Genomic DNA, 15,497 nt, shown 5'->3' on the forward strand with positions numbered 1-15,497 from the left:
GCCTGGGTGGGGGAGGCTGCATACCATCTCTTGCCAGTCCCAGATTGTGAGGTGTGACTGGTCCTTAGCCCCTGCCCAGGACTTGGAACCCCTTCCGTGGGCCCTGCCAGGGGAGCTGCAGAGCCAAGAGCACAGGAGGAGCAGGAAGCAAAACAGAGCCCAGCCAGACCCCTCCCAGCTCCTTGACCTCCGACCTCCCTTCCAGCCTCTCTGCCGTTTGCCATTTTGCGGGAGCCTGGTGACCTGCGTCCTGTGCAAACTGTCCCTGCCCCAGCCGAGTAAGGGTCTCCTGCCATGGGGAACCACCAGCCGGACACGAGAGCACCCAGTAGGCCCACCAAGCTGCAGGCAAAGCTGCAGGTGGATGGGAGGCCCTGGCCTGCTCCCCGCCTCCTCCGGGCCTCCCCGCCCAGGGCTGGGTGGAGCCGGCGCCTTATAAGTGACTGCCTGGTGGCCAGCTCGCAAACTGCAGCCGGCGGCAGGACAGGACCAGGGTGGCCGCTCCCTTTCCCAGCATGGCCCCCTCGGCATGGGCCATCTGCTGCCTCCTGGGGGGCCTCCAGCTCAGCGGGGGCAGCCCGGGCCCCGGAGTGCCCCGTCTGCGGCTCTCCTACCGAGGTACCGAGGTACCGGCCACAGGGTGTGCCCTGTGCTTTCCCATGCACGGGCTGGAGGACACCTCGGGTCTGTCCTGCCAGCCCGAGGCATGGAGCCCCTCCCCAGCACAAGCTTGTGGGGGGGTGGGCCTTGTGGCCCTACCCCAGGCTGCAGGCAGAGGTGGGAGAGACAGAGCCGTGCAGGGTGGAGTCTGAGAGGGCTGCTGGGGAGAGACCCCAAGGGGATGGGACAGAGAGAGATGGCGAGCGGGCCGGGGAGCGGGGACACAGAGGGCGCGCTGGAAGGTCTGTCTGGGCACAGCAGGGGCTCTGCCCAGAGTGGACAGTGGGGGAGTGGCTAGCATCCTGTCCCTGCAGGCCTCCCCTCACTCCCCAAGTCCCTCCATCCTCCTGCCCAGGGAGGGTCTCTGCGGCAGGGTCCCCTCTGCCCTAAACTAGACGGTGGGGTTGCGGCTGCAGCTGCACAGCCTCCAACAGCCTCTGTGAGACACAGCTTCTTCTTCGGGAAACCAGAGGGGTGAACACCTTCCCCTGGGAGCCCCAGTCTGAGTGGGGAGCCACTAGCTTGTTCTGGAGACTGACGGGGAATATGGTCCTGCCCTGGGAGCTGTGGTTGTGGGCAGAGTTCAGGCTAGAAGGGAGAGCCTCAAATAAGCTATCAGTCATGGGGGGCTTCCTGGAAGAGGGTAAGTTTGGGGAAAGGAGTGGGTGCTAGGGCAAGATGCTCCTGTTCCCCAAGTTTCCAAGGGCTGCTCGCACCCCCTTCTCACCACAGCCTGCCCCTTGCCCTCCCATCACCTCCACCTCCCCAGCCAGAGGACTTAGGATCCTCCACTCCTGGACCAGTGTCCCCACCCAGCCCCTCCCGTCTCTGGACCCAGCATGGGAAGTGCCTTTGGGCCACAATGCTGGGCTGGAGGCTGCACGTGGCCTGGCCATACCCTTGCCGGTGCCCTCTCCAGGCTTCCCTAGCACTGGCCCCAGACTGCTGCCCTACCCTCCACCAGGAGCTGTCTTCCCTGGGGATGGGGACTGGGGATGGGGACTGGGGGACTGGGCACAGCACAGATGGGCGGGGGTGGGAGGGTGTTTGCTGTAGGACCAAGGGCTAAAGAATGGAGGAGTGAGATGTAGCCCTGGGTGGGCTGGGGGGCTCAGAGCCTCCAGGCCCCACCCCAGGTTGGCAGCTCTGGGAAAGAAGCATTTTCCAGCTGGGAGGGGGAGGCAGCTGGGGAGTGGCATGCACAGCTGGGACCCTCCCCCTCCACGCTGAGCGAGCCAGCAGGCCCTGATCCGCCTCCCTCTGCCCCTGCCAGACCTCCTGTCTGCCAACCGCTCTGCCGTGTTTCTGGGTCCCCGTGGCTCCCTGGGGCTCCGGGCAATGTACCTGGATGAGTACCGAGATCGCCTCTTTCTGGGGGGCCGCGATGCCCTCTACTCGCTGCGGCTGGGCCAGGCATGGCCAGACCCCCGAGAGGTAAGCTTGACCCAGCGGCAAGGAGAGTCCAGATGGGGAAACTGGGACGTTGAGCCCAGTGCAGTCAGCCAGGCTGTGTTGCAGGTCCTGTGGCCGCCACGGCCAGGCCAGAGAGAGGAATGTGTCCGCAAGGGGAGAGACCCTGTGGTGAGTGTTCTCCAAAGTGACCAGACCGTCCCCAGCCCCACTGGACCTCCTTCCTATTCCCCAGGACCCCGGGGCCTGCCTGAGAGGCGGAGAGCCCCCCTCACCCTGGGCACCGCTCTCCTTTCTCCACCAGACGGAGTGTGCCAACTTCATCCGGGTACTGCAGCCCCACAACCGGACCCACCTGCTGGCCTGCGGCACGGGGGCCTTCCAGCCCACCTGCGCCCTCATCACGGTCGGGCACCGAGGGGAGGTGAGCCTGGCCCCCACCCCGCCCCCAGGGCTGGGAGCCAGTGACATTTCCTCCCTGCTGCCTGAAGGCTTCCCATTGAGCCCCAGCGGGGACGGAGGGGCAGGGACCTGAAAGGCGCCTTTGTGCAGAGAGTGACCCCATTAGTGACGCCTTGCATGAGGGCACCTTCCCCCCGCCCCCCACTCTCCAGCCGCACGCGATGGCACAGCCACAGCCGCAGGGTGGTGGGGCTGGGGCTTCTCTCCCAGGTGACACCCTCCTGCCCCTCCCCCCCCCCCCCCCGCCTTCTCTGCCCAGCATGTGCTACACCTGGAGCCCAGCAGCCTGGAGAGTGGGCGGGGAAGGTGCCCACACGAGCCCAGCCGCCCCTTTGCCAGCACCTTCGTTGGTGAGTGATGCCCAGACCAGGGAGGGGGCGGGAAGGTGGGCGCTGGCTGTGGCCCTCCTCCCCTGACTCTGCCTTCTGCAACCCCCCAACCCCCGCTTAGGCGGGGAGCTGTACACAGGCCTCACGGCTGACTTCCTGGGGCGCGAGGCCATGATCTTCCGCAGTGGGGGCCATCGGCCGGCCCTGCGTTCTGATTCCGACCAGAGCCTCTTGCACGGTGAGGCCTATTGCAGGCAGGGCCATTGGGGTCTGCCTCGGGGTTGGCATGGGGAATGCTGGAGGCAGGGAGGAGGGGCCATTCCGCTGCCTGGGTCCTGGTGCTGCTTTTTGGGCCCCCCCATCCTCCTGTCTTTCTCGGACAACCCCCTGACCAGCGTCCCTGTCACCTGTCCAGATCCCCGGTTCATTATGGCTGCCCGCATCCCTGACAACTCCGACCATGCTGATGACAAGGTGTACTTCTTCTTCTCCGAGACGGTCCCCTCACCTGACGGCGGCCCGGGCCGTGTCACCGTCAGCCGCGTGGGCCGCGTCTGCGTGGTGAGAGCCGGGAAGAGGTGGTGAGGGTTACATCCCTACTGCAACCCCTTCCCAGGCCCGCTGCCCTGCCCCTGAGCAATGGGAGTGGGGGTGGAGGTGCGGGGTGGGGCCCAGCGAGTGGGGCCCAAGGCTGACCCCGGTTCCCTCCAGAACGACGCGGGAGGCCAGCGGGTGCTGGTGAACCGATGGAGCTCCTTCCTCAAGGCCAGGTTGCTCTGCTCCGTGCCCAGCCCAGGGGGTGCTGAGACCCACTTTGACCAGCTGGGTAAGGGCGGGCCTGGGCTCTGGGGGCGGGCAGGGTTCAGAGTCCCCGGGCAGGGGCAGTGGCGGTGGCCGTGATGGCTATGCCCCTTCTGTGTCCCAGAGGATGTGTTCTTGCTGTGGCCCAAGGTGGGGAAGAGCCCAGAGGTGCACGCGCTGTTCAGCACTGTCAGGTGAGCAAGGCCTCCCTGTGCCCCAGCTGGGCCCAGCCCCCACCCCTTGGCGCCTGCTGTCGAGCTTCTGACTTGCCACCTGCGTCAGGGACCTCTGCCTCCGTGTCCTTGTTTTTTGGAGTCTCTGCTTGCTACAGGCACTGTCACCCTCTTTCCCGCCTTCCCACCCTCGGTGGCCAGCCTGGCCTGAATGTCTCTGCCCTTGGCAGTGCCGTGTTCCGGGGCTTTGCTGTCTGTGTGTACCACATGGCAGACATCTGGGAAGTCTTCAATGGGCCCTTTGCCCACCGAGACGGTCCTCAGTACCAGTGGGGACCTTTTGGGGGCAAGGTGCCCTTCCCCCGCCCTGGCGTGGTGAGTACGTGCATAGGTCAAGGAGAGGCCTGAGGGAGGAGAGGAGAATAGCCCCATGGGTGTGCCTGGGATGGGTTCTGGGGGCCTGGTCCTGGAGGGGTGTGCTGAGTAGGGGAGAGCCTCTCCCACAGGGAGGGCGGGCCATGGGGGTGCAGACAGCCTGGGCAGAGAGCCACCCAGGACACATCAGGCACCCCCTTTGCTGCTGCTGCCTGCAGTGCCCCAGCAAGATGACCGCACAGCCAGGACGGCCCTTTGGCAGCACCAAGGACTACCCAGACGAGGTGCTGCAGTTTGCCCGCACCCACCCACTTATGTTCCGGCCCGTGAGGCCTCGGCGTGGCCGCCCTGTCCTCGTCAAGACCCACCTGGCCCAGCAGCTGCGCCAGATTGTGGTGGACCGCGTGGAAGCTGAGGATGGGACCTACGACGTCATCTTCCTGGGAACCGGTAGGAGAGCTGAGCAGGGGCTGGCAGATGCGGGGGGCAGGCGGCCCAGGCCGGCCCTTCCTCTCGTGCCGACCCCTCCTTCCCTGCCCCAGACTCAGGCTCTGTGCTCAAAGTCATGGCCCTACAGGCTGGAGGCTCAGCTGAGCCCGAAGAGGTGGTTCTGGAGGAGCTGCAGGTGTTCAAGGTAAGCAGGGGTCCCTGGGAGGCCTGAGGTCTGAGCCTGGCTACAGGGCAGCAGGAACGAGCTCAGGAGCAGGGGCCTGGGGCTGCAGCTTCGATCCCTGGGAGGCGAGTGCCTGTCGGCAAAGCCCTGCCAGGCTTGAGTCATGCTGAGGAGGTGGCTGACACCCCAATCCCCAAAAGGTTCTGTGAGTCCCTCTGTTGACTCAGGCAGGGGCTGGTCTGTGTTTGGGGGACAGCCAGGACTTCTGGACTGCTGAGGAGCGGGGCTGTGAGAGGGTATCAGCTGGAAGGCTGACTGGGACGAAGGTCCTTTCCTGGGACCTGGCATCTGGGAAAGGCTGTCCGGTACTGGTGGCCACGGGGCACACTGACCCTGGCTGGGAGATGGGGCTCCCATGCCTGGGATAGGAGGAGGCTCAGAGCAGGGATGCGATGGAGCTTGGGAAGCTGGGGGGGGCTGTCCCACCGACCCCATGCTGAGACTCTCCTCCCACCGCAGGTGCCAGCTCCCATCACGGAGATGGAGATCTCTGTCAAACGGGTAAGGGCGGCCGACTTCCCTCCCCACACCCCTACCTGCATCCTTGGCCGCCTCCTTGGGCACCACCGTAGTCCTCTGGAAAGCTGCGCTGAGGGCCCAGGGCCAGTGGGCCACTGGAGGCACAGAGGAAGCCAGGTCATGTTCAAAGGCTGGCTCTCGTCAGAAGCGAAAAAAGTGCTTAAAAATAAAACCCAAGTTTTAGTTTTTATTTATTTAAGATTTATTTGTTTCAAGTGCAGGGTGACAGACAGAGAGAGTGAGTGAGAAAGGGAGAGAGATCTTCCATCCTCTGGTTCTCTCCCCAAATGGCTGCAACAATCAGGTGTGGGCCCAGCTGAAGCCAGAAGTCAGGAACTCCATCTGATAAGGGTGCAGGGGCCTGAGCACTTGGACCATGTTCCACTGTCTTCCCCGAGGCACTAGCAGGGAGCTGGATGGGAAGCAGAGGAGCCGGGACTCCAACCGGCGCTCTGATATGCCATGCCAGTGTCAGTGTCACAAGCAGTGGCTTAACCTGTGCCACAACACTGGCCCCCAGATTTTAAGTCAAATAAAGGAGCTCTTTTTTAGAGACCTGCTATGTGTCCTTTCCAAGTGGCAATAAGAGGGGACCTCAACAAGCTCATGGAAAACGGAATTGAAAGATGTTTACTTTGGTGCAAAAAAAAATTTGAAATCCATGCATATGGATTTTGTGTATTATGAGAAAACCATACATGGATTTATAAACTTTTTTGTATTTAAGTACAAAATTCTGTTCCCCATGAACTTTTCCAAGTACCCTTGTACCATCTCCTCCAGTTTATCTTTGGGTAAATCCCAAGTTCTGAACTGGGACTGCCTAAAGCAAGGTGCTCTGAAGTCTGAGCCAGTTGGGTAAAGGCATTGGGGTAGAGGAAATAGGTCAGCAGTAGTGAGGGCCTGGAGGAGCCCCTTGGAAAAAAGACGAGGCAGAGGTGGGGGCAGGTGTTTCGTGCAGTGGTTAAGGCCCTGCTCGGGACAGCCACATCCCCTATCAGAGCCTGGGTTCAGTCCCAGCTCCACTCCTGATTCCAGCTTCCTGCAAAGCAGCAAATGATGGCTCAAGTACTTAGGTCCCTGCCAACAATATGTGAAACCTGGACTGAATTCTGGGGTTCCTGGCTTGGGCCTGATCTAATCCAGGCTGTTAGGGAGTGAACAAGTAGAAGGAGGCTTGCTCTCTATCTCTCTCAATTTTTTTTATTTATTTTCATTTCTTTGAAAGGGAGGGAGGGAGAGAGAGGGAGAGGGGGAGAGAGAGAGGGGGAGAGAGAGACCCCAGGCTAGCCCTTCACCTTAGCCCAGGGTCTGGTATACAGCAGGGGGGTGATGGATAGTTTTTACTCTTGTGAACAAATCCAGGAGGTTCTGGAAGTTCTGGTTCCTGAAGGGGCAGGAGTTTAGGAGCCTGCTCACTGCAGGATCTGCTTGTGTCTCTAGCAAATGCTGTACGTAGGTTCTCAGCTGGGTGTGGCCCAGCTGCGGCTGCACCAATGTGAGACTTACGGCAGCGCCTGCGCTGAGTGCTGCCTGGCCCGGGACCCGTACTGTGCCTGGGATGGCACCTCCTGTACCCGCTACCGCCCCAGTCCTGGCAAGCGCCGGTTCCGCCGGCAGGACATCCGGCATGGCAACCCTGCCCTGCAGTGCCTGGGCCAGAGCCAGGAAGGTGAGTGGCAGCAGGTGTGGAGCAGGGACTGCCCTATAGACTCCCGACTCAGCCTGTGGCCCGCCCTCACTCCTGGGACAGCGGCCTCAAACTGTTCCTGTTGCAGCAGTCCTCAGTTTCCCTGTCTGGGCAGCTCCCATCAGTGTGTGGGTGCAGAGTCTTTGGACACAGTGACTGGCGAGGGTAATTGGGGGGAGGGTGTCAGGTCCCTGTCACACTGGTGGCATAGTTCCTGGGCTGTGGGAATCAATTTGTGACCCTGGGGGCCTAGGTCCCCTAATTCCAAACTTTGGCCAACTTGCACTTCTCTGCAGACGAGGCTTGGGGACTTGTGGCCACCACCACGGTCTACGGCACAGAGCACAACAGCACCTTCCTGGAGTGCCAGCCCAGGTCACCCCAGGCCGCCGTGCGCTGGTTCCTGCAGAGGCCAGAGGATGGGGGGCCTGACCAGGTGAGTGAAGACCCTGTCCCAGCCCTGTGTGTCCTGAGCTCACCTCTGTCCCTGAACCCCTGGAAGGTTCCACCTAAGAGAGATGTGTCTCTGGCCTCTGTTTCTGCCATCTGGCAGGGGCGAGGGCAGGGGGTGTCAGGCCAGTCCAACTGGAGCTCTCCCTCTCTGAGGGGCAGGGGGAGAGGGAGAACCAGGTCTGGGCTGGACAGGAAGACTCCCTGTTCACATGTACATGGCTCATCTCTGGCGGGTCTCAGTTCTCTGATCACTGGTCCTTGCCTGCCCCCCATTCTTGGCCCCATACTTCCCCCTTGGAGACCAGCTGTCTTCCCAGGCCCCTTCCTCCCCACTCTGGAAAGAACCGCCAGCCCCAGAGATGGCTTCAGTCTGGGGCCCAAAGCCCCAGATGGCGTGGGCTGGGCAGAGTGAGGAGTCTTCTCCCACAGGGCTGGGGAGGGGAAGGAGTCGATTGCAGGAGGGGCTCGCCCTGCAGCTTGGGAACCGGGGGAGGCCGGCCTTGGGCCAGCTGTTGGGCTGGGCACCAGGAAGACTTCCAGAGGGTGGAGGAGCAATAAGATGGAGTTACACAACCCTAACCACCCAAGCCGGCCCCCCACAGCCTGCGCACGTGCAGACAAAAGCTAAATGGGGCCCAGGCCACAGACTGGCTGGGATGAGAGCAGCCCTTCTGTTGCCAGCACCCTGTGGCCTGGTGTGAGCCTGTGTGCACGGAAGGGGACAGAGTGGAGGGGCGTCCCCAAGCCTGGTCCTGAGGAAAGCAGTGGACAGCCTCCCAGCCCCTGTGCCATGGAGGGCTGTGCACCAGACCCCTGGAGGCCAAGCTTGTTGCCCCAGAGCTCCAGCTGTGGGAGAAACCCATCAGCCGAGGTGGTGCAAAGCCCCAACTGCGGGCCCTGTCCGGGGAAGGTGAGGCCCTGCCTGTGGTTAGCTCACAGTCCCCCCCAAGAAGGGGAGAATGGGCAAGGGGAAGAGCCCGAGCCCTGGGCCCTGACAGGGGCACACGTGGAAGAGCAGGGAGCAGAGATGCTGATGGCTGCCCCCTCTCCCAGCAGGTAAAGACGGATGAGCGAGTTGTGCAAACAGAGCAGGGGCTACTGTTCCGCAGGCTGAGCCGCCTCGACGCCGGTACCTACACCTGCACAACGCTGGAGCACGGCTTCTCCCAGACCATTGTCCGTCTGGCTCTGGAGGTGATCCTGGCCACGCAGCTGGACAGCTTGTTTCCGCGGGAGCCAAGGGTAGAGCAGTCCCCAGCCCGGGGCAGCCTGGCCTCTTCCCCGCCCAAGGCCTGGTACAAGGACATCCTACAACTCACTGGCTTTGCCAACCTGCCCCGGGTGGATGAGTACTGTGAGCGCGTGTGGTGTGGGGGCCTTGGGGAGCGCCCAGGCTCCTTCCGCAGCCGGGGCAAGCAGGCCAAGGGCAAGAGCTGGGCAGGGCTAGAGCTGGGCAAGAAGGTGAAGAGCCGGGTGCAGGCGGAGCGCAATCGGACTCCGAGGGAGGTGGAGGCCATGTAGGAGTGGCCGGAGAGGGGGGATCAGGATGGGCCAGGGGAGCCAGAGAAGCCCCTGGCATCTCCCACCCAGCCAGCAAGGGCAGGGGAGGCCAGGATGCCTGATTGCCACCCACAGGAAAGACCAGGGGCCCCATGGAAGGGACCTGTGCCTGACGTGAGTCCCTGCTCCTCTTTATGCTCTCAGTCCCAGGCTGGAGCCAGCACCCTCTGGCTGCTGGCAGCCCCCAGGGGCCCTGCCATTTGTTCTCAGAGATGGCCTGACTTCCGGAGTACATTTCCGGTTGTGCCCAGAGGCAGAGGGTTGGGTAGTTTTTTCCCAGCCTAGTGAACAATGGCCATTTCAAGTGACTCTTAACATGGGTGGTGGCTCTAAGGAGGCCCTGGGCCTGGGGCCCTCAGGCAGCCAGAAGAGGTTAGGGTGGCCTCTAATCCAGAGCCTGTTAAGCAGAGCCCACCCTGGAGGGGCTGGAGAGGAAAGCAGCCATGCCCAGCTATCTCAGTGGCTCCCTGCTGGGCCCACTTCTCTTTCATCTCAGAATCTCCCAGGGCCTACGCCTTGGGCTCTACTTTATACGCCAGCGAAGGAAGGAGGTCCCACAGTCCTCCACGGCCCCACCATCAGGGCTGCAAGCTGACCCACAGGGGCAGGGTGGGTTCAGAGAATGTCATCCCTCATCTGCACATCCTGCAGGTGGGAGAGGGCACCTGAAGCAGGCGGGGTAGGAGGACACGGCTGTCTCAGCCGGGGCAGTGCAAGCACATGGGCTCATCGTGTGGAGGCTGTGCCAGCTGCAGCCGGTGGTCAGCTTCAAGGCGGAAATGAGAATCGAGAGGTGCTGGAGATGAAGTGAGAGTGGGAAAAACCCCCAGATGGGCTAGGGGACCGAGGAGCAGGAGTCCTTAGGGAATCAAGGTGGCTTTAGGATGTTTCCAAGTCTGGAATCTGTATTTTCCACTAAGTAAGAGCTGGGCATGGGTGGTTCATTTACCCAGCCTTTGTGTCTTCTAAGGGAAACAAATGTAAAGGTGAAAAGCTATGAAGAGCTGTAAGTCCTGCTGTTTCTGGGAGTGCAGGGAGTGCGGTCACCATCAGCAGTTTCCTGGGCCGGGGAGCCCTGATGTGGGGAGGACTAAATGAAAAGACACTCCCGGCCTGCACAGGAACTAGGCAGTGATGCACAAACAGGAGGGAGACAACGCACCGGGCTTGAAATTCCCTCCAAGAGGAAGAAAGGAAGGAGGGGGAAACAAGAGGAAAAGCAAGACAGGGCTTCCTGCCCCTACTGAAACTCCAACCCAGACAGCTTTGGGAGTCCAGTCCCCCATCCTGGGTGCTTCCACGGTGCTGGGATGGGAAACAGCCCCGTACCTGCTCCCCTTTCATTGGGCAGCAAACCCCAGGCACCCAGATTAGCCTGATACTACCTTGAAATCCTGTGGTAGGGTGCAGCCTGCAGGGAAGGCAGAGGTCAAAGCAGAGGAGGAAGGGGGTGGGCAAGCTGCAGAAGCGGGGAAGGGCAGACGGAGAGAATGCAGAGCCCCTGCCAGCTCTGCCCTCTATTCCAGGGAAGCAAGAAGAAAAGCCCAGGCTCTCAGTGGCCCTTGAGCTGGGCCCAGCTAGGCAGGGTCCTCTGGGGAAGTTACCCTGGAAAATGCAGGGAGAAGGAGCATGGGATCTCAACAGCACCTGGGACTCTCAGATGGCCTCTTGCCCCTTCCCCGGGAACTGACTGATCTGCTCCCAGAGCTGCACACACACACACACACACACACCCTTGCCTGGATCCTAGTTCTGGGGCCTGTGGCTTCTGTGTCTTCGGAGCAAGCTTCCCCTAATTACTATTGTTATTTCTATTGTCATGACGGCCCTGAGCTCTGCTGAGGAAAGCGGAAGCTGCCAGGAAAGGGACGGAGTTAATTTTACAACACATAATTATATCTGCATTGTATCTGTGTGTGTCTGTACTGAACTGCCTGATGTCAACTACGTGAGCTGCAAATACAGCCTCCTTCCCTCCCCTGCCTTGAGGAGAAGGAGCCACTCTGCGAGGGAATGGGGTGGGGGTGTAGGCATGGAAGGAGTCCGCCAGCTTTGTCTATGAAGCTGAGACTGATCATTAAATTAGGAAGACCCTGCCCTGCGGGCTTATGAAACTGACCTTCTTGGAACTTCCAGGAAGACATTCTGAGCCAGAAAAAAACAGCGCTGGCAGGGGGGCAGCGGGGCATGGAGGCAGCTCCCTTTTTCCCAGTAACAACACTGCAACACTTCCCTCCTGCCCGCCTTCATCCCCAGCCACATACCAATGTATATTAAGGCTGCTCTGCTCCTGCCTGCCCCTGCCCGCCCTCAGCCTGGGGAGGAGGGGAGGCCCCAGGAGTCTGACCTGCTGGGCACACTGCAGAAGGCCCCTCTGACACTGACTACCATTGCCCCCGGCGGCATCACGTCCCCTGCCCCTCAAAGAGACCTTGCCTGTGCAGGAGAGTGCTATTACCCCCACCCCCGGGGGTACCCTGGGCCTCTGGCATGGATGAGCCCCTGAATCCAAGCTGTAGACCTGCAGGCATAAAAGGACAGGCTGCTCACCTGTTCCATCGTGGGCTTGGGCGCCTCCTGCTGCTGCCTGCCTGCCTGCCATCTTAACACAGGCCTGACCTGACTGAACCCAACCCATCATCACTGATGAGAGGCATGGGGAGGGGAGCAGACGCCATCTCCATAGCCCCCGCACCCTCAGGGACAGCACAGTGTCTCTGCTCCCTGCCCCCCCGCCCACCTCCCATCCTGAGCCCCATTTCCTGCTGCAGCGATGTCACCCTTGCTCTATCTTCCTCTCACAGCTTTTTCCTCTAAGTCTCATGCTTTCCCCAGTCCTGGGGCCCCTGTTTCACAGTTTCCCAAACAGCTTTAGAGCTGGGAAGGGGATCAGAGCCGTGAGTTGAACATTCCCAAAACGGCATCCTGTGAAACAATGGTCCCCTAAGATCTTCCACAGTCAAACTGGAGAGTCCCACCGGCACCCAGGGAGCTGTACACTGCCGCCTGCTGGCCGTGTGAGACCCCAGAAGTCCCGAGACTCTCGTGTGCCTACTGTGTGCTCTGTGATTCTCCAAAAGCTTCTGCACGGAGCAGCTAACATCTCCTGTTTCTAACGCTTGGGAAATGATGATTAGATCACTTCTCTCCCGTGACACATGGAGTTGGTTCGTCCATCTCTGCCTTCAAAGCCTCTAGACGCCGGAGGCCCCGAGCCCCTAGGCGGAACAGCCACATCTGGATTTTCGTGGCTCTCAGCAGAGAAGGACTTGCTGCTCCAGGTCAGGCTGCCAAGCCACCAGCCTGCTGGCCCCGGGGCCTGGGCTTGGCCTGCCTTTGGCTCCCTTCCTCCCACACCTGAGTCCGGCCTGGTTCCCTGTGGAGGGCTAGGAGTCACCCCAAGTCTCTGTCCCGCAGTTCAACAGAGTAACTCCCAAGGAAGGGGTGCAGTGCAGGGAGGGATCAGAATAAGGGTGGAAAAGAGCTTTTGGCTTTCCCAAGTGACTCCTGTGCTTTCATTTAGCTAAGCTGGGGTCAGATCCTAGACAGCCTAGGATCCCAAGGATGGGCAGAGAGAAGCCAGGCCGTTTTCTCTATGGGCTGCAGCACTAGCCAGGTGGTCCAGAGGGCTGCTTCACGTGGCCGTGCCAGTGCAGTTCTTCCTAGAACTAGAAGACGAAAGCTCACAAACAGCCAGTTTCTGACCACGTTACATACCCACTACCACAGCCTCACCCCAGTGCTGGGCTGCAGAGGCTTCCATGGGAGAAAGTTCAACACACACTGAGGACAAACCCCCAGGGTCTTCTAAGACATCAAACTGAGGGCGAGGCACAAATAGGGCTAGGCTGGGACAAAATGTCTGCTAAGGAGCTGGGGGGCTGTTGGGCCCTGCCCACCTTGGGTGTACAGGAGATGAGGCAGGGCAGCTGCGGCCCTGGGCCCACTCCCACAGCCCACCTTTGCCATGCAAGGTGCTGCTGGGCGCTCGCCTCAGGCTGCAGCCTAATGACGCCTTTCACTTTCCCTGCTGGACTTTCGATAAGGAAACTCCTGGTTCCCCTACGTAGAGGCTGGGAACTGCCGCAATGTCCCCAGGGAGGCCTGTGAGGGCCGCTGGCCGCCAGCCTGCACTCAGGGACTCTGCTGAAGGGGCTCATCTGACCACACTTGACCTCTCTTTCCCAGTGAGGAAAATGAATGGAGCGCACCCTGATTCATCCAATGGGGTGTGTTTCACCGCCTCAAGTGTCCCATGAGCAGAGGGACAAGCAAAGGCAGGGGACAGCTGTGGGCTGCATCACAAAGGCAAGGTGCCTGCCATCAAGTGGACGTGACAGTCCTAGGGACCCATGGAGCCCAGCTGGGCCTGTTGGGGGGGCAAGGCGGGCTGGGCTGTCACAGATAAAGGTATGGAAGACTGACGTGTCAGGCCAGCAGCTTGCTTTATGGGCATGATCTCATCCCTTCGCTCTGCACCACCTCCGCCCGGCCCCTGTTGATAAGGATCTGGGGCTGTTTCCTGTAGTCCAAGGGTCTCAGACAATGGTGTGAACGGCTGGGCCCACTGGAAAGGACATTGTTCAGAGAAGAAAAAACAACATCCCAGCACAAAGCCAGGGCAGGAGCTGTCTAAATGCAGGGCCTGTTTACAAATCCATGATTTCCAAGGGGGAGGAACACAATGGGGGATTGTTTTGGCGGGCTGGTGTCCCCTCCAGTGTGCTCCAGGGAGCTGGAAGCAGCTTTGATGGCCCAGACAGATCTCAGATGCTCTGAGAGGGAAGGACACCAATGGCGCGGATGCCTTCCTGTTTCTCAGAGGGACACACGGACCGAGGTCAAGAAGCCACTGACACTACATTCAGGGGGAGGGGGTCTATCCACTCAGGCCTCGTGCTGCCTCACTGCTCACGGACCCCAGGGTTACAAGGGGGTTTCCTAAGGAGAAGTGAAGGCAAGGTTTTTGTTTTTCATTTTGTGAAAGCTACAACTTGGTGGGCATTTGGGGCAGCGGTTAAGATGCCCCTTGGGAAACCTGCATCCCATATCAGAAGTGCCTAGTTTGAGTTCTGGCTCCTTCTGTGTGTGATCCAACGTCCTGCTAATGCATATCCTCGGAGGCAGAAGATGATTCCTCAGTAGTTGGGTCCTTGCCACCCATGTGGAAGACCCAGATTGAATTCTGGGCTCCTGGCTTCAGCCTAGGATAGCCCTGGCTGTTTCAGCCATATGGGGACTGAACAAGCAGGTAGAAGACATCTTTCTTCTGTCTCTTTGCCTTTCAAATAAAACAAGAAAATAAACTTTTTTTTTTTTTAAAAAACAGAGAAACATCAGGGTGGGTGTTGTTGTGTAGGGGGTTTAGCCACTATTTACAATGCCTGCATGCCAAACCAGAGTGCTGATTCAAGCCCTTGCTACTCTGGGCTTCTGATGCAGTTTCCTGCTAATTTGCCTGGGAGGCAGCAGATGATGACTCAAGTACTTAGGCTCCTGCCACCCACGTGGGACATCTGGATGGAATTCCTGGCTCCTGACTTCAGCTTGGCTCAACCCCAGTTGTTGTAGGTATTTGAGGAGTGAAAGAGCTGATAAAAGCTTGCTCTCGCTCTCTTGCTCTCCCTCTCTCCTTCTCTCTGCACTTCAAATAAATTAATCTTAAAAGAAAAAGGAAAATATCAGCTCTTCAGTTTTTGGCCTCTAACTGCTCTGTTGCTTTTGAGGGGAAAATGTGCAGGGAATGAGACCTTGGCAAATAGTTGGGTCTTTGAAGTGGAACTCCTGGCTTGGTTACCAATGAACCTCCTCACAGAGGCTCTGATGAGGCTGGGACTCACCTCCAGCCCTGCTGGGAGCACACAGGGAGCTGACACGCTGTCCCTGGGCTCAGGGCCATGGAAGTGCAATTTTCATTGCAAGCTCCCTCCCTTCCCACAGAGGTAGAACCTTTGAACCACACCGAGAGGCCCTGATGTTAGTTACTGTGCGTGTGGGCATATGGCTGGGTGTATGTGTGCATATGGGTGTAAGTGTGTCTATATAGGTGTGTGCATATAAGTGAGTGTGTGTGCTGGAAGCATGAGGCAGAATAGGAACAGAACCGTATCACATATTCCCTTGGGACTGGCATCTGCCATTTTTGGTAGAGGAGTGGGTAGCTGGGTATGAGAAGGCCACTTGGGGTCTGCAGAGGGAGACTATGAAGATGGGCTGTCTGAGGATGTGACCTGCAGTGGGAAGTCCAGCAGCTTTTTTTTTTTTTTTTTTTTTTGACAGGCAGAGTGGACAGAGAGAGAGAGAGAGAGAGAGAGAGAGAGAAAGGTCTTCCTTTTGCCGTTGGTTCACCCTCCAATGGCTGCCGCGGCCGGCGCGCTGCGGTCGGCGCACCG

The 15,497-nt window shown here is 59.8% G+C and overlaps 2 protein-coding genes across 10 annotated transcripts in view; one reads left to right on the forward strand and one right to left on the reverse strand.

Annotated features, from left to right (window-relative positions):
- The first annotated feature begins 468 nt into the window (after positions 1–468).
- On the forward strand, positions 469–11,014 carry SEMA3G (semaphorin 3G). Of its 7 annotated transcripts, none has more exons than XM_008260764.4 (16): positions 469–618; positions 1,934–2,094; positions 2,179–2,241; positions 2,375–2,494; positions 2,792–2,882; positions 2,983–3,099; positions 3,277–3,422; positions 3,573–3,687; positions 3,787–3,856; positions 4,066–4,210; positions 4,429–4,660; positions 4,753–4,844; positions 5,343–5,384; positions 6,846–7,074; positions 7,389–7,528; positions 8,599–11,014. In XM_008260764.4, the coding sequence occupies exons 1-16, from the start codon at positions 516–518 to the stop codon at positions 9,064–9,066; spliced, it is 2,334 nt and encodes a 777-aa protein (XP_008258986.1). In that variant the 5' UTR covers positions 469–515; the 3' UTR covers positions 9,067–11,014. The 7 variants fall into 7 exon arrangements, with proteins under 7 accessions (XP_008258986.1, XP_002713426.1, XP_051708304.1 ...); XM_002713380.5 differs by having other exon boundaries at positions 8,602–11,014; XM_051852344.2 differs by having other exon boundaries at positions 469–626; positions 1,934–2,241.
- The window catches only part of PHF7 (PHD finger protein 7), a 29,992-nt gene continuing 17,774 nt past the window's right edge, over positions 3,280–15,497 (reverse strand). For 2 of the 3 annotated variants that reach the window (XR_007921904.2, XR_007921903.2), the window contains 3 exons: positions 5,420–5,561; positions 4,579–4,650; positions 3,280–3,415 (listed from right to left, as the gene is read on the reverse strand). The gene's annotated coding sequence lies outside the window, so the exon portion shown is untranslated. Of the gene's footprint in view, positions 3,416–4,578; positions 4,651–5,419; positions 5,562–9,423; positions 14,387–15,497 lie in introns of those variants that run through there. The other variant, XM_070050749.1, reaches the window with a different exon arrangement.

The sequence above is a fragment of the Oryctolagus cuniculus genome, chromosome 10 (assembly GCF_964237555.1).
Source record: "Oryctolagus cuniculus chromosome 10, mOryCun1.1, whole genome shotgun sequence".
Lineage (NCBI taxonomy): Eukaryota > Metazoa > Chordata > Mammalia > Lagomorpha > Leporidae > Oryctolagus > Oryctolagus cuniculus.